The 22641-nt window shown below is 39.3% G+C and overlaps 1 protein-coding gene and 1 non-coding gene across 2 annotated transcripts in view; one reads left to right on the top strand and one right to left on the bottom strand.

Moving 5' to 3' along the window:
• The window catches only part of PEX7 (peroxisomal biogenesis factor 7), a 90337-nt gene that overhangs the window by 46482 nt on the left and 21214 nt on the right, over positions 1-22641 (bottom strand). Inside the window, exons 4-7 of the mRNA XM_030809752.1 lie at positions 22402-22479; positions 21912-22020; positions 3349-3455; positions 75-188 (exon numbers count right to left, since the gene is read on the bottom strand). Coding sequence (XP_030665612.1) covers positions 75-188; positions 3349-3455; positions 21912-22020; positions 22402-22479 — 408 coding nt within the window. The remainder of the gene's footprint in view (positions 1-74; positions 189-3348; positions 3456-21911; positions 22021-22401; positions 22480-22641) is intronic.
• On the top strand, positions 14570-14703 carry LOC115834568. Its single transcript, XR_004029508.1, has one exon. It is a non-coding gene; the product is annotated as a small nucleolar RNA SNORA27 (small nucleolar RNA).

The following is a 22641-nucleotide window of genomic DNA, read 5'->3' as shown; positions in this document are numbered from 1 at the left end:
CTTTTTAATATATGCTTCATTGATTATATTTATATAATTTTATTCTACATATAAAAGAAAAGATAAAAACTTACTTTCACCCTTCTAATGGCATAGGTATGACCAAGAAGTTCAAACACTGGTTGCCGTACATTCCTTAAGTCCCAGCCTCTCAAACTACAGTCAACCGCCCCTGTCACCAGCAAATTCTAAAAACAATTCAGAGAAACATAAACTGTGACATCTTTGCAAATAAACAGTATACAGGCTTTCCTACTAGAAACAACATCTACTTTCTGATAATTATTTAACATGAACCCAGGAGTCATTTTTGAGAAGTTGTATAACAAGTATAGATAGGAATCAACATAGACATTAATAGCAAAAAACTAATATGACTTGTGAGAAAAAGAGCTCAATATGCTTTATGTACACGATGGAACACTACACACAGCTGGAAAAGGCATAGTTCCAAATAGCATTGTGCATTTTCTAATTCACCTTTAGAAGTGGCAGTAAGTACATAGGGGATTAAAAGTTTATCTGACAAATGAACCCAGCTTTCTCTTCAAAAGATTTTCCCTGGAATCCCAGCACCTTGGGAGGCAAAGGTGGGAGGATCACTTGAGGCCAGGAACTTGAGACCAGCATGGGCAATAAAGCAAGACCCCGTCTACCCAAAAAACTAAAAAATTAGCCAGGTGTGGTAACACACACCTGTAATTTTAGCTACTTGAGAGGCTGAGTGAGGCAGGAGGATTGTGTGAGCCCAAGAGTCAGAGGCTGCAGTGTGCTATGATCACTCCACTGTAAATCAGCCTGGATGACAGAGCAAGTCCCTGTCTCAAAAAATAAATAAATAAAAACTTAAAAAAGGTTTTCAAGGCTGGGTGCAGTGGTTCACTCCTGTAATCCCAGCACTTTGGGAGGCCACGGCCGGTGGATCACTTGAGCCCAGGAGTTTGAGACCGGCCTGGGTAACAGTGAGACCTCGTCTCTAAAATACAAACAAACAAAAAGGGTTTCAACATACTCTGAGGTTTTTCCAGGCATTAAAAGGCAAGAGGTCTGTTCATTTAGGCACATCTGAAAAAGCAAAGGCTATGAATTAAATTTTTCCATGTTCTCTAAATCTAAATTAATCATTGTTTCCAACTCTCTTGGACCAAGATTCTTAATACAATATCTAACCATATCCAAGAATGTAATCAAATAGTGGTGAGTCTCTTATCTATTCCGGCTTTACAAATTCTATCTAGAGCCCCAAGTGAACCCAGAGGTCCTGGCTGAATAGGCCAAGTGCTGGGTCCACACTCAGTCCACCCCACATAACCGAGAACAGCAACGGATTTAAGTTGGTGCAAAAGTAGTTGCAGTTTTTGCCATTGAAAGTAACGGCAAAAACTGCAACTACTTTTGGACCAACCTAACATTGTCTGACTATGTTGGGCTTTAGTTTAAGCTAATTTGAAGAAAAGTTTCAGTTATTAGAAAATAATTTTTGTAAACCACTCTTAAATGTCTATTAGCATCTTTCTTTAGAATTCCCAAACATCTTACAGGCCATAATTAAATTTCTAATATGAAACATTCAATTATGAGTTTGAAACTGTAGTCATCAGCACTGAAATGTTTAGATTGAGTAATATCATTGCATATGTACTGTAGTTTAACTTATTTTACTTATTTTTATTTAAAGAACTCTGCCAATACAATGTTCTTTTAACTTTAATTAATTTAAAACTGGAAAAAAAACAAAGCATACATTTTACCTATTTGTCACAGTCAACAGACCACTTCAGGGACATAAATACAGTCATGCATCACTTAATGATGGGGATATGCTCTCAGAAATGTGGCATTAGGCAATTTCATCTTTGCGTGAACATCACAGTCTACTTACACAAACCTAGGTGGTACAGCCTACTACACACCCAGGCTAGATGAAACAGCCTATTGCTCCCAGGCTACAAGCCTGTCCAGCATGTTACTGTATTGAATACTGTAGGCTACAGTAATACAATGGTAAGGATTTCTGTATCTAAACATAGAAAAGGTATAGTAAAAATACAGTATGGAAGATAAAAAATGGTAGTAGGGTACTTACCATGAATGGAGCTTACAAAACTGGAAATTACTCTGGGTGAGTCAGTGAGTGAGTGAGTAGTGAGTGAATGGAAAGGCCTAGAACATTACTGTACACTAAATTCATTTTTTTATTTCCTTTCTTCAATAATAAATTAACCTTAGCTTACTGTAATTTTTTGCTTCATAAACTTTCTAATTTTTTTTAATTTTGTTGTTGTTGTTTTGAGATGGAGTCTTGCTCTGTCGCCAGGCTGGAGTGCAGTGGCGTGATCTTGGCTCACTGCATCCTCTGCCTCCCAGTTCAAGTGATTCCCCTGCCTCAGCCTTCCGGGTAGCTGGGACTACAGGCGCCTGCCACCACGCCTGGCTTTTTTTACTTTTTGACTCTTCATAATAACAAAACTTAAAACACACACACATTGTAGACCTTTACAAAAAAAAAATTCTTTCTTTATATCCCTATTTTATAAGCTTTTTTCTATTTAATTTTTTTTTTTTTTTTTTTTTACTTTTTAAACTCTTTTTTAAAAACTGAGATACATATTAGTTTAGGACTACACTGAGTCAGGATTACCAATATCACTGTCTTCTACCTCCACATCTTGTCCTGCTGGAAGGTCTTCGGGGTCAATAGGAATTTTTCAGCTCCATTATATCTTATGGGACCTGTCACATATGCAATCTGTCACTGGCTGAAATGTTGTTATGCAGTGCATGACTGTAGTATATTAACACATATTTAATCCATTTCTATCTCTGATTCATATGCTCACGTGGTTAACTGAAGCTTTAAAAAGGTTGCACATGGACACTTATCTTACAGCGGCATGAAAACTGGTTAGGCTTAAAAAGGAAGATGAAACAGAAAAATTTAAAAACTGATGGACTGTCAAATTAAAAATCAAACTACAAATAGTTCAACAGCCTGACTAGCAAAGTGAAAAAGAAATAAAAGCAAAAGATGATACAAAATTGCAGGGTTAAGAGCAATAAAGAAAAAAATTACATAAATTGGAAAGGCAGCTTCCCAAAACAAACAAGTAAGGCTGCACTGTTGAACTTTGAGAATTTCTGTTTCTTATTTTGCCCGTTTTATAAGCACTTAAATCCAATTAATGCTAATGCAGGTCAGTCACAATCATTAATTAGAAAGGAAAGGGACAGAATTTAACTTAATGGTCCAGGAACACCACCAAAGTCCACATAAACAAAGATAAATAAAATTCAGAACATTTTAACATTAGGAAGGACAGCAGCTTAGGATAGAGCCATACACTATACCTCATTGTATTTACACCAGTCACAACTCAAGATTTCTGCCTGATGTGCGGGAATCACGATTCTGACTCCTGCTGCCTTCACATCCCATATTCTCAGAGTCTGATCACCTAGGAAAAAGGAAGACTTGATCATTTCCCATCACACCACTTGAATGTGCAGTGATACAATGTGTTCATAATAATAAGTCAAGTAAAAATACACTGCTTTCAGTGTTAGGATATTGCCACCTTTAGACTTATTTTTTAAACCATAATAATGTATAGGAACTATTCAAATGAAGGAATACAAAAAGTGACATTGCACCGTGATAATGCTATTAGGAGGAAAATTTGAATCTCACACTGAGATAAACACAGTATTGACTAAACACACACCTGGTATGTGTTCGAGGCAGGAAAGGCCCTGAAAATTCTCGTGTTAGGAAATAAAGTGATCACTCTGTACCAGTGTATTGTACTAGAAACCAACAATAGAGTAACAATTTTACTGCTAAAGGTGGGCAAAGTCTACCAAGCCAAAATGGAGAATTTTTTACTTTTCATTGTCAAGTATACTATATTTTAATGGGCCAGCTATAAGCGTATTTTTCTCCTCAAAAAAAAGCTAAAAAAATTTATTTATTTATTTTTATGTATTTATTTATTTATTTATTTTGAGACAGAGTCTCACTCTGTCGCCAGGCTGGAGTGCAGTGGCGCGATATCGGCTTACTGTAATCTCCGCCTCCCAGGTTCAAGTGATTCTCCTGCCTCAGCCTCCCAAGTAGCCAGGACTACAGGTGTGCACCACCACGCCCAGCTAATTTTTGTATTTTTAGTAGAGATGGGGTTTCGCCATGTTGGCCAGGATGATCTCGATCGCCTGACCTCGTGATCCACCCGCCTCAGCCTCCCAAAGTGCTGGGATTACAGGCATGAGCCACAGCGCCCGGCCTATTTATTGATTTTGATATTTTTTTGAGACAGAGTCTTGCTCTATTGCCCAGGCTGGAGTGCGGAGGCACGGTCTCAGCTCATTGCAACTTCCACCTCCTGGGTTCAAGCAATTCTCATGCCTCAGCCCCCCAAGTAGCTGGGATTACAGATGTGTGCTACCACGCCCAGCTATTTTTTGTATTTTTAGTAGAGATGGAGTTTTGGCCAGGCGTGGTGGCTCACGCCAGTAATCCCTACCCTTCAGGAAGCCAAGGTGGGTAGATCACCTGTGGTCAGGAGTCTGAGACCAGCCTGGCCAACATGATGAAACCCTGTCTCTACTAAACAAAAAATTAGTTGGGCATGGTAGTGGCGGGCACCTGTAATCCCAGCTACTGGGGAAGCTAAGGCAGAAGAATCACTTGAACCTGGGAGGCAGAGGTTGTAGTGAGCCGAGATTGTCCCAGTGCACTCCAACCCAGACAACAAGAGTGAAATTCTATCTCAAAAAAAAAAAAAAAAAAAAAAAGAGTGAGAGAGACGGGGTTTCACCATATTGGCCAGGCTAGTCTCGAATTTCTGACCTCAGGCAATCTTCCCGCCTCAGCCTCCCAAAGTACTGGGATTACAGGTGTGAGCCACCATGCCTGGCCAACAAGCTAAAAACATTGAAAGATTACACTTTGCATTATTACAAAAACAGTTTGCATTACTTAATTGCACAGACACCCAATTAAATGTTTTCCATGTTGTTTGCCTCCAGTTTTTCTAAACTATGAGGAAATAAAAGATGACAAGATGAATAAAATCCAGAATACATATACCTATCTCAAAAGTAAAATATAAACAACTGATGATGGGAGAAAACCAGTTCCATGTAATGAAAAGCATGTAGTTTCTGGCATGATAGCAGGTGGGGTCTTGAATGCCATTTTGTGATTATAGGATACATACCCTGCATAGGATATGTAATATCTCTGAGACTGATTCATTCTAAAGGAGACACAGAATGCCCAACATGCAGTGCTGTCTAAGAATTTCATCACATTTCTGTAAAGCACCTGGCATGGTCTCTAACACATAGTAGGAACTGCCAAATACAGTATATAAAAATGCTAAATTTTTAAAGTATCTATTACTTATCTACATATTTTCCTATATTCCCAATTTTAAATCATATATTGTTAAGCTAAATTTAGCTATCCTAGGCAATTTTTTCCTGGCTTCTTTGGAAGTTGCTGAAGAAAGATAAGAAATGTGTTGGCAGTAATGAAATGCAGAGGTTAAGAACAGGGCCTTTGGAGTTCCTGAGCTTGGTTCTAATCCAGCTCAATCATTTGGTGGTCACTGATGCTTAATCAAGTTACTTCGCTGATCTTCAGTTTCCTACCTACAATAAAATAACTGCCTTGTAAGGCTGAAATGAGACAAGGTAGTAGCATGAATATGGTGCCAGATATGCAGTAAGCTCTCAATATGTGTTTTTTTTTTTAATGAGAAAAAATACCCATGATTAGAAGTTATTTCTGTCCCCTCAATAATAACAACATGAATAACAGTTAATATTTATTGAGTGCTTCCAATGTGCCACATACTGTTCTAAGCATTTTATACATGTTTTTTCTAAAAACATCACAACTACATAAAGTAGGAATTTGGAGATATAAAAAGTAATTGTATAGTACTATACAAATGAGGAATATAGTACTATACAAATGCAGCATATAGAGATGAAATAACTCACCCAGGATAGTAAGCAACAGAACCAGGACCTGGAACCAGAACCCAAGGAGTCTGGGTCTCCAGCATGCACACTTCACAGCTTTACAACAACACTACACTGCTGCCTCCTTGTGTTGCTGGAGGACAAATGCCATACAATCAATGTTGGCTAATTCTGGAGGAATTATTTTAATTCTTTTAATTTCCAGGCTGGAGTGCAGTGATGTGATCTCAGCTCACTGCAACCTCCACCTCCCAGACTCAAGCAATCCTCCCACCTCAGCCTCCCAAGTAGCTGGGACTACAAGCGCACACCACCATGCCCTGCTAATTTTTCTATTTTTGGCAGAGATGGGGTTTTGCCATGTTGTTCAGGCTGGTCTCCAGCTCCTGAGCTCAAGCAATCCACCTGCCTCAGCCTCCCAAAGTGCTGGGATTACAGGTGTGAGCCACTGCGTCCAGCCCTGCATTATTTTTTCTATAAATTGGAGAAAAATCTCTATTATATTTTCAATACCACTTCCCATCCTCCCTGCCCAGACGCCACAACAGTCATGAATTTGGTCCGCAGCCCTTTAGTTTGCATTTTGGTAATACTTTTATTACATTTTTATGGATCCATAAATATGTACTACTACTGCTTTGTATGTAGGATTTTTTTTTCCTTTTTTGATTTAAAAATACTGTCCTGCTACATTAAAAAAAGGTTGAAAACCACTTTGATAGATGAGAGTAACAAACATTTTTGGACCTAGCTAAGGATGGTACCTCCGTCCATAGCACCTCATTCCTTGCTCAGACCACAGCTGACAGGCCAAATGGGAGTACTTGGGATTTTTCTGAACTATACCTGAAAAATAATGTCAGTCCCTCTTCTATGGCAGAATTGACAAGTTATAAAATTCAGGACCCACTAGTGACAACATATCTCATTGTGAAAAATGAATGATGAGTTTGAAAGTACCAAAAGGAAATTGTTCAGAATTGGTACAGGTTAGAGCTTCAAATAACTCCAAGGGCCCTCATTATAATCACTATCTGTGGTCTAGCCACCAGTCAGTAGAATCTGCTTCTAGAATGCCAAATAGCTTTGATGAAATGATCTCTCATGACTTTCTCCAGCCTTCAGTGTATAATGCAGGGTGACATGGATGTCTAGTGTTTGGCCTGCCCAGAAATACCCTTTTTCTAGGAACAGCATGTCCTTTTCTCACCAAGTGATTCTATAAAGACTTACACCTCGGCCGGGCGCAGTGGCTCAAGCCTGTAATCCCAGCACTTTGGGAGGCCGAGGCGGGCGGATCACGAGGTCAGGAGATCGAGACCATCCTGGCTAACACGGTGAAACCCCGTCTCTACTAAAAATACAAAAAATTAGCCAGGCGTGTTGGCGGGCGCCTGTAGTCCCAGCTACTCGGGAGGCTGAGGCAGGAGAATGGCGTGAACCCGAGAGGCGGAGCTTGCAGTGAGCCGAGATCGCGCCACTGTACTCCAGCCTGGGGGACAGAGCAAGAGTCCGTCTCAAAAAAAAAAAAAAAAAGACTTACACCTCAACACAATTGACTGACCAAAGGCAGGTCCAGGCAAGACCAACCACAGGACCTCATTCCCTGCTTTGACTACAGCTGAAAGGTCAAAGGTAGGTACTTGGGATTTTTCTGAACTATAACTGAAAAAATAATGTCTGTCCTTCTCTTATGGTAGCATTTACAACTTATAAAATTCAGGAGGCCGGGCATGATGGCTTACACCTGTAATCCCAGCACTTTAAGGGGCTAAGGCAGGAGGATCGCTTGAGCCCAGGGGCTTGAGATCAGCCTGAGCAACATAGTGAGATTCCACCTCTACAAAAAATTTAAAAATTAGCCAGGCACGGTGGCACACACCTGTAGTCTCAGCTACTCCAGAGGTTGAGGTAGGAGAACTGCTTGAGTCCGGGAGGTCGAGGCTGCAGTGAGCCATGATCGCACCACTGCACTCCACCCTGGGTGACAGAACAAGACCCTGTCTCAAAAATGTAAAAATATGGCCAGGCACAGTGGCTCATGCCTGTCATTCCAGCACTTTGGGAGGCTAAAGCAGGTGGGTCACCTGAGGCCAGGCGTTTGTGACCCAGCCTGGCCAACATGGCAAAACCCTGTCTCTACTAAAAACACAAAATAATTTTTTTTATTTTAGCCAGGCATGGTGGCACACACCTGTAATCCCAGCTACTCAAGCCAGGCATGGTGGCGCACGCCTGTAATCCCAGCTACTCAAGACGCTGGGGCATAAAAATTACTTGAATCCCAGAATGGAGGTTGCAGTGAGCTGAGATTACACCCCTGAACTCCAGCCTGGGCAATGGAGTGAGATTCTGTCTCAAAAAAAAAAAAAAAACTACATATATATATATTATAGATACAGAAAACATATATATATATATCTTTGATGAAATGATCTCTCGTGACCTTCTCCAGCCTTCAGTGTATAATGCAGGGTGATGTGGATGTCACACTGCATTATATACTGTGTATATATATATATATATATATACACATAGTGAATTTATATATATTTATTTATATATATATATAAATCTCAGGAGCCACTAGTGGCCATGTGTCTCACTGTGTGGAGAAAGCCAGTCCACAGAGTCAAGTCAACAAGTAGAGAAAAGTCCAGATGAGAAACAGAACGTGTCCTGGGGCCTTTCAAACAGCCCTTCCCTTTCTGGAGTATGCTTTTTAACAAATTTCACAAAGATCTAACATAGTCCCAGTTCTATCACTTGTAGGCAAAGGAAATCACTCATTATCATAAGGGAGCGAAGGGTATTCTCCTGAAGCTTCAGTCTCCTGAAACTAGCTCCAAAGAAAACCATTTGATTAAGCACAAAGCTTCCATTAAAACATACAAAATGCCTAAATAATATATACTAACTTTCAGGAATTTATATCTATATTATACTAGGTTAAAAGTATAAATTCTGCTATAGCTATAGCATTGTCTCAAGATCAATGAGCTTGGGTTCACCCTAATAACATATGAGTATGTAAATTGACTTAAAGTACCAGAACAGGCCAGGCATGGTGGCTCACATTTGTAATCCTAGCACTTTGGAAGGTCAAGGCAGGCAGGTCATTTGAGTTTAAGAGTTCCAGACCAGCCTGGGCAACCATGAAATCCTGTCTCTACAGAAAATACAAAAATTAGTCGGGCTTGGTAGCATGCACCTATAGTCCCAGCTACTCAGGAGGCTGAGGTGGGAGGACTGCTTGAGCCTAGGAAGCAGAGACTGCAATGAGCCAACATTGTGCCGCTGCACTCCAGCCTGGGTGATAGAGCCAGACTCTGTCTCAAAAAATAAAAATTAAAAAATTAAAAAGTACCAAAACATTACAATGAATGCAGACTAGGAGATTAAGAACCGTTATTGTAGCAATAACATGGATGAGTCTCACAAGACATAATGAAAAAAGCCAGTAACAAAGGTATGAAAATGGGCAACATTAATCCATGCTATTGGAAGGCCACACGGTGGTCACCTGGGGTGGGGGGTGGTGAGAAGTGACTATAAGGATGGGAGGAGGCCCTCTGGGAACGTTCTGTTTCTTCACCTGGGTGGCAGTTACAAGGATGTGTACATTGTGAGAATTCACCAAATTGTATATTAAGATTATGCACTGTTCAATATGTGTATTATACTTCAATAAAAGATTAAAAAACACAATAACAAAGGTTGGGAGGTTTTGTTCCACATCACCACTTTCTTTCTTTTTTTTTTATTATACTTTAAGTTTTAGGGTACATGTGCACAACGTGCAGGTTTGTTACGTATGTATACATGTGCCATGCTGGTGTGCTGCACCCATTAACTCATCATTTAACATTAGGTATATCTCCTAATACTATCCCTCCCCCCTTCCCCCACCCCACAACAGGCCCTGGTGTCTGATGTTCTCCTTCCTGTGTCCATGTGTTCTCATTGTTCAATTCACACCACCACTTTCACGCAATATTAAAAAAAAAAAAAAAAAAAAAGCCATGGCTTGAGCTGTCCCCTCTTGCAGTTAATTTAATGGGCACAAAAATGTGAAGACTGCTGGGCAGGAGCTGAGAATTCCACTTCCTTGACAGCAACTCCTGATGTAACCATTTGGCACTTTGTCCTTCCCATTTTGTTTTCCAGGTAGGAAACAGACCTAATGACCAAATGGTACAATGACTCATTCAGCTCTTTCAGCTGCCAGGACATCTGTATTTATGTTGTTTTTTCAATTGAATTTTCTAGACAACTGGCCTTTCATTGACAGGCAGACATTTATCAGGGCCCTGTGATGGTGCCATAGACTCACCTGAATTGCCAGCTTCTCTTATCAATTGCAGACCTGCCACTGACAGAACCAATGAATTTTTTTTCTTTTTTTTTTTTCTGAGACAGAGTCTAACTCTGTCACCCAGGCTGGAGTATAGTGGCTCACTGCAACCTCTGCCTCCAGGGTTCAAGCAATTCTCCTGCCTCAGCCTCCCAGTAGCTGGGATTACAGGCACCTGCCATCACGCCTGGCTAATTTTTTTGAGTTTTTAGTAGAGATGGGGTCTCACCATGTTGGTCAGGCTGGTCTCAAACTCCTGACCTCAAGTGATCCGCTCACCTTGGCCTCCCAAAGTGCTGGGATTACAGATGTGAGCCCTGTGCCTGGCCAGAACCAGTGAATTTAAATGTACAATATGGGCGAGGAAGTGCTGGCTGTTACTATGTCTAATTTCAAATTGCAGCAGGTACGAGGAAGTTGCATAAGGAGAATGAGTGTAAACATAAAATCTAAAACTGGGACGTGAACTGAGTAGCAAAAGGGGACTTTGGGGCCAATATAATATAACTTAACCGAAACGCCTTGTGCCTCTTGGATGTAATATGACTTTTTCTTACAGTAGAATGAGGTTTGCTTTAACTACTGGATCCCACACATTCAGGCATGGTTATGACTTACGCAACTAGATGGAGTCTGTGACAGCAATAATTTAGTTTTCATGATTCCAAAGATAATTTACTTCATATTAATCCTCTTCATAAAAAGAGCTCAAATATTCTTCCCTTCTATCTCATATAATTTAGAAATATGATTTCTGTACTAAGACAACTATCATGAATTAGGCAAAATGCAATGTCTTTAGGCAACTCTGCTATGGAAGGTAAATCTAGATCTATTGGTAGTTCTCTAAAAACTTCCCCCATTTTGGCCTGTCTTAGCTTAGCTAATGATAACTAATTTGATGCTAGATTTGCAAAACTATACAACTTTGAAGGTGACTAAATTCTCGGAGCAAACTAAATGCTACGTTCTTAAAATATAAATTGTTGTAATCTGTTGAAAGATACACTTAACTATATGTGTGCAACAGGATTAGACATAAAAATACATCTTGACTGCCTATCACATAAGCTTCCACTATGAAAAACAAGTATTTTACAACTATGGGTTCCACACTACAAACTTTGCAGTTGGGATTATTTTATGCAAAGATTATGTTATGTTTTATAACAAGCACTCATCTGCAAGCAAGAAGACAAAGCAAGAGAATTAATAAAGATAAACTCACTAGCAAAACAGAAAAAACTAAGCAGTTCTCCAACTAAAGCAACCAATTATCTGAATTCGGCACTGAAACCATTCTGTAGATATTTTTAAAAAGAGTTGAGTATATTCCTTTGAAAACAGACATGCAATTCCCATTACCTCAAATAGAACTAAGCTGTCAATTTGGCATCTCAAACAGAGCTATTCCATAGACTAATACAGTGCTTCCCAAATTGGGCTGCTCACTAGATTCAGCTGGGATTTAAAAATATATCTCCCAGGGGTATTCTGCCTTTTTATTCAGCAAGACTTAAGATGAAGCCCACAATTCTGCTGCTGTTTTTTAATGCTCTCCTAATGGTTCTGATGATTAGCCAGATTCTAGAATCACTGGACTAGTATGTTACTATACAACCATGCATTCCAGAGTCTACCTAGAGCAAATTACTCTAGAGCTCTGAGTTTTAGCTCTTAGATAAGCACTAACTGTCCACTGTTAACAGCACATATACACTGCAAAGGCCATTCCGATGGTCCTCAAATATGCTCTGTTCTCTCCACATTCCAACTTTTGCCTCCCACTTCCCATTTCCTCTTACTTGTTCATAAGGCAGCAGCTTAGACTATTTCTTCAGGGAAGTGACCTGACCAGCCAACCCTGACAAGCTCAGGAATCCATTTATACATTTCCACAGAATTCTGGGCACACGTGTTAATAATAACAGGTAACACTTAAGGTCGGGTGCAGTGGCTCATGCCTGTAATCCCAGCACTTTGGGAGGCTGAGGTGGGAGGATTGCTCGAGCCCAGGAGTTCTAGACCAGCCTAGGCAACACGGTGAAACCCTGTCTCTACCAAAAATACAAAAATTAGCTGGGTGGTGGCGCACGCCTGTGGTCCTAGCTAGTAGGCTGAGGTGTGAGGATTGTTTGAGCCTGCGAGGCAGAGGTTTCAGTGAGCTAAGATGGCACCACTGCATTCCAGCCCGGGCAACAGAGCCAGACCCTGTCTCAAAAAAAAAAAAAAAAAAAAGAGGTAATGCTCACAGAGCTTTTACTCTGCCAGTCACTGTTCTAACTAAGCCCTTTATGCACATTATCCACTTAATCCTCCTCAGAACTCCGTGATGTGGATACCATTATCACTCGGATTTTAGAAATGAGGAATGAGGAGACAGAGGTCAAATGGCATGACCAAAGAAAGTCCCCTAACAGCAGGAAAGTAGAACTTGATCTGAAGCAGTCCAGCTCCAGAATCCTTGTTCCTGACCACTGTGCTATATTACCTCTCCTTAAAGAACTTCAGTCTTCATCACTAGCTGCTTCTAGATTTTGTCTTAGCATTCCTCTTTCTTACTGGACTATATGCTCTAGGAGGGCAGGAACTCCATCTGTTGTCTTCCTCACTGAATCTCCAGTAAATGATGGACATTCAATAAATATCTGACTGACTCACTGGCAGCGTCATTCTCAACAATCAAAATGAACTCAGATATGTTTTAAAAATTTGAATAAGATGGTTACTCCCATATCTTATATAACAACAATCAAAAATATTTTCGCGTTTGGCTATGTAAGGCATTCGGCTATGTAAAAGAATACACAAGTGTTATAGGAAATGTATGAAAACAAGAGAAGCAAAGAAGATCTAAGCACTGCATTTGCTTACAAACACATGGTACACAGCTCAGTAAGTAAATGTTCTTGTCTCTGAAATGGCTAAGGCACAGTGAGAGTTTTGTAACTTGCCTTGACTGTTTACTATACCCCAACTCCTTCCAATATTTTTGCAGAGTGGAAGAAGAACTTTGAATCTTTCAAAAAGTACTAAGTAGACTAATATTTGTAAATCACCACAAAGGATTATTTCAGGAAAACGGCAAATGTTTGAAAAATCAATCTCCGATGAGTTCCCCAAGTCATAAAAATTGGCAGAAAACAGCTTTACTGTATCCACTTCACAAGGAAAGTTTTTGAAGAACATATTTTAGAACTTACAGGTCCAGTACTTGATTTTCATCAAATCCCCTCTGATTTATCTGAAGCCTTAGATGTGCCGCCAATTTCGTGAATACTGGCCCCTTAGACTCCGTCCACCTACTTTCACCTAATCTGGATTCACTCTTTCCATCCTCAATCCACATTGTTTGGATAACACCCTCTCTCATTTTCCATTCCCAACTGCAGGGACTAACCAAGCCTAAGCCAATCAAAATATTATATCCCCCTCACCCACACACAGTGATTAGTTCAGGAACATCCACGAGAACCCATCAGAGCCCATGACAGAAAATGAAACAGTCTGGATGTCTGAGAAGGAATCTTTCACTTTTTCCTACTGGACAGAAATCAGAAAGGATGTAGGGGTTGCAGCTACTACCATCTTGCCATCATGTGGCGCCTGATACCCTGATTCTGAAACCAACACAACAGAAGACAGGGCCCTACATCCAACCATGCCTATAAAGCCAGATTTAATTCTGAACTTTTCACTTATGTGAGCAAGTAAGTTATCTTCTTCCTTAAAGCACTTTGGGTCAGAATTTTTTTTTTTTTTTTTACTTTCAACCAAAGAAGTCCTGGCTGATATGACCAAGATTTATATTAATTTCTAACACAACATATGAAGGTAATGTAATGAAACAGGGGTCTTCTACAGAAGCAAACAGTCATTCTGTTGATAAAAGATCACTTTTCTACTACCCACTTACACTATACAGATAGTTTGAAAAGTGAAGTGTTGTGATTATAGTAACGCTCTACAAACAATTCATCTTCTGTTATTCAGTCTCATACAGTGCATATTCTACAACACTATACACAGTCAATGCTATGTATTCCATGCTACACAAAGACCAATGTAAAAAGAAGAGGTGTGTGTGACTCAGCTCAAATGAAGGGCTAATACACACAATTCTGACTGACATCTAAAAAATGCAGCTGTATTAGTTTGTGATTTTGTCACTATCAGATTTATATTTGGTCATACACATAAAGAGAACAATGATTAAAAACAAATCAACACCCTCTTTCCACTTTGCCAACTGGATGTATGTCTTTACCGGTCATTCCAGTGGGGCAAACAACATATCCTTTTTAAAACTCAGGCAAACTGGGTGTTTGTCATGGTCATGTATCCTGTCAGACAAAACAAACTGAAAACAAACAAACAAAAAATGCCCAAATCAAGGCAAATTTAGAACCTTAAATAGGCCAGGCACGGTGGCTCGACCCTATAATCCTAGCACTTTGGGAGGCCAAGGCGGGTGGATCACCTGAGGTCAGGAGTTCGAGACCAGCCTGGCCAACAAGGCAAAAGCCCGGCTCTACTAAAAGTACAAAAATTAGCCAGACATAGTGGCACGTGCCTGTAATCCCAGCTACTCAGGAGGATGAGGCAGGAGAATCGCTTGAAGGTGGGAGGCGGAAGTTGCAGTGAGCTGAGATTGCACCATTGCACTCCAACCTGGGGGACAGAGACTCCGTCTCAAAAAAAAAAAAGAAAAAGAAAAGAACCTTGAATAATAACAAACATCAACAAGATTACATAAAATAGAAAGGTAAGGAATTTTTTTAAGACCTATCAATTGTTCAAGGAATTGTATTTACTAATACTTTTCCAACTATACAAAATTATATTCTCATTATTAATTTTAGTTTACTATGTATGTTGCCAATTAGAGCTCCCAGCAGATAAGTCTTCACTGTTTCACTAGAAGAGAAGCATGCTTCAGTCCTTAGGTCACTGCAATCTCCACTTCCCGTGTTCAAGTGATTCTCCTGCCTCAGCCTCCCAAGTAGCTGCGATTACAGGTGTGTGCCACCATGCCCGGCTAATTTTTGTATTTTTGTAGAGACAGGTTTCACCATGTTGGTTAGCCAGGCTGGTCTCAAACTCCTGTTCTCAAGTGATCCATCTGCCTCAGCCTCCCAAAGTGCTGGGATTACAGATGTGAGCCACCGTGCCTGGCCTCAGTTCATTTTTGAGGTGGATCTATTCTACACCACTAATTCAATCTAGAGTTTGAAATGACTCCTTTGAAACTGTAGGATATAAGGCCAAAAGGCATCCCTCCCCTAAGAAAATAATGCTAATGTCAATCTAATTCACATCCTTACAAGAACTTTAATTTGACTTGGACTAATACTCTCTGTGGCAGAATCTTTCACCAACGGTAAAATTACAAAGTGGTAAAATTATAAACCAGTAAACTGAACTGTGGTCAACTTACAGATCCGATTCACTATAAGCGCAAAACTCATTACCATTTATACTAAATTAAAAACACTGGCCAGGCGCAGTAGCTCACACCTGTAATCCCAACACTTTGGGAGGCCAAGGCAGGTCGATCACCTGAGGTCAGGAGTTCGAGACCAGCCTGGCCAACATGGTGAAACCCCGTCTCTACTAAAAATACAAAAATTAGCTGGGTGTGATGGCGCATGCCTGTACTCAGAAGGCTGAGGCAGGAGAATTGCTTGAACTCGGGAGGCGGAGGGTGCAGTGAGCCGAGATTGTACCACTGCACTCCAGCCTGGGTGACAGAGCTAGACTCTGACTCAGTAATAATAATAAAAACATAAAAGATGATTAACTCAAGTTATATATGTAAATGAAAGCGTTAATTGGTTCAAATTAAATATATTAATATTGCTACCACTGACTTAATACACACTCAGACTTATGGTTAACTATGTTACAGAAGGATAAAAGACCAAAGAAGGAGTTCAGGCTTGGAAAAGGCAACATAAGAAGAAAAAATACATTACTGGTCCCATTCCAAAAGACTTCATATATGAGAAAAGATTTAATTCAGATTATGGACAAAAAAAGCTATGACTTAGCTTAAAAATTCAAAAAATAATAGTTTATAACCTTATAAGTTGACAGTGTGTACTGCTCATCATTCTAGAAAAGAAAGCTATTAATTTTTATCAGAGAACGAAAACATTTTTTCTTAAATTAACTATGCCTCTATACATAGGCATTACTAGTATTCATTCTTAGGATCTCAAAAAATTACATAATCTTTCACCTCAATCATGCTCCCTGTAAAAAGAAAGTTGCATAATCTAAATGGATACACTTGTCTGTATATAATTTACCTGAAGGTTTCCATTTCTGAGTATTTTCAACCTAATAGTACTTTCACAATTTAGGATGGTTTGGTCAGTTTTTACTTTCAAAATTAAAAATAATGAAATAATGGGGAAAAAGTGTGTGATATTATATTTCCTAAGAAAGCCAATCAACATAATTCAACAACTCAGGGCATTGGTATATTTTATTAGCAAGAAAGGAACAATTATCCTACCTATTGTCTATCTTTGGATGCTGCATAACTGAAAGAGGAGACACTATTAGGAGCACCACTTCCTCCTCTAGCTAATGCCTTCTGTCCTCTACTAAACAGCCAACTGCACAAAAGAGTTTCCACTTCTTTCTCTCTCCTTGAGGATTTATGCCAGAGGTCAGCAAACATTTTCTGTCAAGGGCCACAGGCAGTAAATATTTTTGGCTTTGAGGACCTTTCAGTCTCTCTCACAACTACTCAACTCCACCACTGTAGTGTGAAAGCAACCATAAACAATATGTTAATAAACGGGCATAGCTGTACCCCGATGAAACTATTTATAAAAACTATCAGTTTTGATCTGAGGGCAGTAGTTTGCCAACTTGTGCTCTATTCCAAGGTTTCTTTGACTTAGTCTTTCCTAGGTGCTCTGATTTACTGCAATGGCTTTAGTTACCAATTCTAAGCCAATGATACAATTTTTATTCATGAGGCCAGGGTTCTCAGCTCCAAGCTCAACCTGCTCATTGACAAGCAGATGCGTGTCTCACAGGTTCTGAAACAGTGTTCTAAAACAAAACTCAAGACCTTCTCTTTCAAACATGTATCATATCTCAGTTATAACATTACCATCCATGAATTTGTCCTTGCCAGAAATCTAGGAATTATTCTTTAGGAGTTGGAATTATTGAAAAGTAATCTGAATCACAGCTAACTCTTGTTAAGAGGTTGATGAAGTAAAGTCCTAAACATGGAAAGGAATAATCGGTAACAGCCACTGCAAAAACATGCCAAATTGTAAAGCCCATCGAGGCTAGGAAGAAACTGCATCAACTAATGAGCAAAATAACCAGCTAACATCATAATGACAGGATCAAATTCACACATAACAATATTAACCTTAAATGTAAATGGGCTAAATGCTCCAATTAAAAGACACAGACTGGCAAATTGGATAAAGAGTCAAGACCCATCAGTGGGCTGTATTCAGGAGACCCACTTCACGTGCAGAGACACATAAAGGCTCAAAACAAAGGGATGGAGGAAGATCTACCAAGCAAATGGAAAACAAAAAAAAGCAGGGGTTGCAATCCTAGTCTCTGATAAAACAGACTTTAAACCAACAAAGATCAGAAGAGACAAAGAAGGCCATTACATAATGGTAAAGGGATCAATTCAACAAGAAGAGCTAACTGTCCTAAATATATATGCACCCAATACAGGAGCACCCAGATTCATAAAGCAAGTCCTTAGAGACCTACAAAGAGACTTAGACTCCCACACAATAATAATGGGAGACTTTAACACCCCACTGTCAACATTAGACAGATCAATGAGACAGAAAGTTAACAAGGATATCCAGGAATTAAACTCAGCTCTGCACCAAGCGGACCTAACAGACATCTACAGAACTCTCCACCCCAGATCAACAGAATATACATTCTTCTCAGCACCACATAGCACTTATTCTAAAACTGACCACATACTTGGAAGTAAAGCACGCCTCAGCAAATGTAAAAGAACAGAAATTATAACAAACTGTCTCCCGGACCACAGTGCAATCAAACTAGAACTCAGGATTAAGAAACTCACTCAAAACCACGGAACTACATGGAAACTGAACAACCTGCTCCTGAATGACTACTGGGTACATAACGAAATGAAGGCAGAAATAAAGATGTTCTTTGAAACCAATGAGAACAAAGACACAACATACCAGTATCTCTGGGACACATTCAAAGCAGTGTGTAGAGGGAAATTTATAGCACTAAATGCCCACAAGAGAAAGAAGGAAAGATCTAAAATTGACACCCTAACATCACAATTAAAAGAACGAGAGAAGCAAGAGCAAACACATTCAAAAGCTAGCAGAAGGCAAGAAATAACTAAGATCAGAGCAGAACTGAAGGAGATAGAGACACAAAAACCCTTCAAAAAATCAATGAATCGAGGAGCTGGTTTTTTGAAAAGATCAACAAAATTGATAGACCGCTAGCAAGACTAATAAAGAAGAAAAGGGAGAAGAAAAAGAAGACGCAATAAAAAATGATAAAGGGGATATCACCACTGATCCCACAGAAATAAAAACTACCATCAGAGAATACTATAAACACCTCTATGCAAATAAACTAGAAAATCTAGAAGAAATGGATAAATTCCTCGACACATACACCCTCCCAAGACTAAACCAGGAAGAAGCTGAATCCCTGAATAGACCAATAACAGGCTCTGAAATTCTGGGAATAATTAATAGCCTACCAACCAAAAAAAGTCCAGAACCAGACGGATTCACAGCCGAATTCTACCAGAGGTACAAAGAGGAGCTGGTACCATTCCTTCTGAAACTATTCCAATCAATAGAACAAGATGGAATCCTCCCTAACTCATTTTATGAGGCCAGCAGCATACTGATACCAAAGCCTGGTAGAGACACAACAAAAAAAAGAGAATTTTAGACCAATATCCCTGATGAACATCAATGCAAAAATCCTCAGTAAAATACTGGCAAACTGAATCCAGCAGCACATCAGAAAGCTTATCCACCATGATCAAGTGGGCGTCATCCCTGGGATACAAGGTTGGTTCAACATATGCAAATCAATAAATGTAATCCATCATATAAACAGAACCAAAGACAAAAACCACATGATTATCTCAATAGATGCAGAAAAGGCCTTCAACCAAATTGAACAGCCCTTCATGCTAAAAACTCTCAATAAATTAGGTATTGATGGGACATATCTCAAAATAGTAAGAGCTATTTATGACAAACCCACAGCCAATATCATAATATTTACTGAATGGGTAAAAACTGGAAGCATTCCCTTTGAAAACTGGCAAAAGACAGGGATGCCCTCTCTGACTACTCCTATTCAACATAGTGTTGGAAGTTCTGGCCAGGGCAATTAGGCAGGAGAAAGAAATAAAGGGTATTCAATTAGGAAAAGAGGAAGTCAAATTGTCCCTGTTTGCAGATGACATGATTGTATATTTAGAAAACCCCACCGTCTCAGCCCAAAATCTCAAGCTGATAAGCAGCTTCAGCAAAGTCTCAGGATACAAAATCAATGTGCAAGAATCACAAGCATTCCTATACACCAATAACAGACAAACAGAGGCCAAATCATGAGTGAACTCCCACTCACAATTGCTTCAAAGAGAATAAAATACCTAGGAATCCAACTTACAAGGGATGTGAAGGACCTCTTCAAGGAGAACTACAAACCACTCCTCAACGAAATAAAAGAGGACACAAACAAATGGAAAAACACTCTATGCTCATGGATACGAAGAATTAATATCGTGAAAATGGCCATACTGCCCAAGTTAATTTATAGATTCAATGCCAGCCCCATCAAGCTACCAATGACTTTCTTCACAGAATTGCAAAAAACTACTTTAAAGTTCATATGGAACCAAAAAAGAACCCGCATTGCCAAGACAATCCTAAGCCAAAAGAACAAAGCTGGAGGCATCACGCTACCTGACTTCAAACTATACTGCAAGGCTACAGTAATCAAAACAGCACAGTAGTGGTACCAAAACTGAGATATAGACCAATGGAACAGAACAGCGCCTTCAGAAATAATACCACACATCTGCAACCATCTGATCTTTGACAAACCTGACAAAAACAAGAAATGGGGAAAGGATTCCCTATTTAATAAATGGTGCTGGGAAAACTGGCTAGCCATATGTAGAAAGCTGAAACTGGATCCCTTCCTTACACCTTATATAAAAATTAATTCAAGATGGATTAAAGACTTAAATGTTAGACTTAAAACCATAAAAAACCCTAGAAGAAAACCTAGGCAATACCATTTAGGACATAGGCATGGGCAAGGACTTCATGTCTAAAACACCAAAAGCAATGGCAACAAAAGCCAAAACTGACAATGGGATCTAATTAAACTAAAGAGCTTCTGCACAGCAAAAGAAACTACCATCAGAGTGAACAGGCAACCTACAGAATGGGAGAAAATTTTTGCAATCTACTTATCTGACAGAAGGCTAATATCCAGAATCTACAAAGAACTTATACAAATTTACAAGAAAAAATCAAACAACCCCATCAAAAAGTGGGTGGAGGATATGAACAGACACTTCTCAAAAGAAGACATTTATGCAGCCAACAGACACATGAAAAAATGCTCATCATCACTGGCCATCAGAGAAATGCAAATCAAAACCAGAATGAGATACCATCTCACATCAGTCAGAATGGTGATCATTAAAAAGTCAGGAAACAACAGGTGCTGGAAAGGATGTGGATAAATAGGAACACCTTTATACTGTTGGTGGGACTGTAAACCAGTTCAACCATTGTGGAAGACAGTGTGGCGATTCCTCAAGGATCTAGAATTAGAAATACCATTTGGCCCAGCCATCCCATTACTGGGTATATACCCAAAGATTATAAATCATGCTGCTATAAAGACACATGCACATGTATGTTTATTGCGGCACTATTCACAATAACAAAGACTTGGAACCAATCCAAATGTCGAACAATGATAGACTGGATCAAGAAAATGTGGCACATATACACCATGGAATACTATGCAGCCATAAAAAAGGATGAGTTCATGTGATTTGTAGGGACATGGACAAAGCTGGAAACCATCATTCTGAGCAAACTATTCCAAGGACAGAAAACCAAACACCGCATGTTCTCACTCATAGGTGGGAACTGAACAATGAGAACACTTGGACACAGGATGGGAACATCACACACCGGGGCCTGTTGTGGGGTGGGGGAAGTGGGGAGAGATAGCATTAGGAGATATATCCAATGTAAATGATGAGTTAATGGGTGCAGCACACCAACATGGCACATGTACACATATGTAACAAACCTGCACGTTGTGCACATGTACCCTAGAACTTAAAGTATAATAATAAAAATAAAAAAATAAAAATAAAAAAAGAAGTAAAGTCTTAAGAGCACAAAAGAATAGTAATATTCTCCTGTTTTCTCTCTGAAGCTAAGGTACACAGCGCCACCTAATGGTAAAAACAAGGCCACCATTCACTACAAGTAAGGCTTTTGGTAAATACACAATAATTTACCTGAGGCTGAAGCAAAACAACCAGGGATGTGGGGAGACCAGATTGTGCTATAAATAATACTTTCATGGCCTCTAAAGGTGCACAGAGACTTTCCAACAGTTGGATCCCACTACAAATAAATGAATAGATCAATTACTCAAGAGGGATAAATTCAAATTTATGCTTTTACATATATTACATACACCAATAAACTATATACATTTATATATATGCATACAATATATATACAGATCTCAAGGATTTTTAAAGATCTGTTTTGATATAAAGCAAGATTGTATTTAAGGGCCAAACTAATGCTGAGCTAACTATTAGTTCACAGCCAAAGTTCAGAAAATTTTAAGTTCTAATAAATGTTTTAATTTTTTTTTTCAAAGAAAGCTCAGCCATCCAATCATAGAGCTACAGAAATATGTTTGGAAAAGAAAAGAAAATTTAGCGGAAGCTATAGAGAGGGGAATATTTGTTTTTGAATACAATAATGCTAACATACCAATTTGACAGTTTGATCCCATGAGCCAGACACCACAAGCTGTTCACCTCTGGTTTGGCTCCAATCAACACTATACACCTAAAAACATTGAAAAGCGTTTAGAAAGCAAAAGACCATCAAGTTCAACATTGCATTTTATCTCTTGTTATATATAACAGTGAAAGGCAGAACAACTAATTTACTATGTCAAAACATCAAATAATTCCTATCCATCTCAACAAGGTGTCTAAGAAATGAAAA

The sequence above is a fragment of the Nomascus leucogenys genome, chromosome 3, assembly GCF_006542625.1.
Source record: "Nomascus leucogenys isolate Asia chromosome 3, Asia_NLE_v1, whole genome shotgun sequence".
In the NCBI taxonomy this organism is placed as follows: domain Eukaryota; kingdom Metazoa; phylum Chordata; class Mammalia; order Primates; family Hylobatidae; genus Nomascus; species Nomascus leucogenys.
This window is presented reverse-complemented; position numbering and strand designations above follow the sequence as displayed.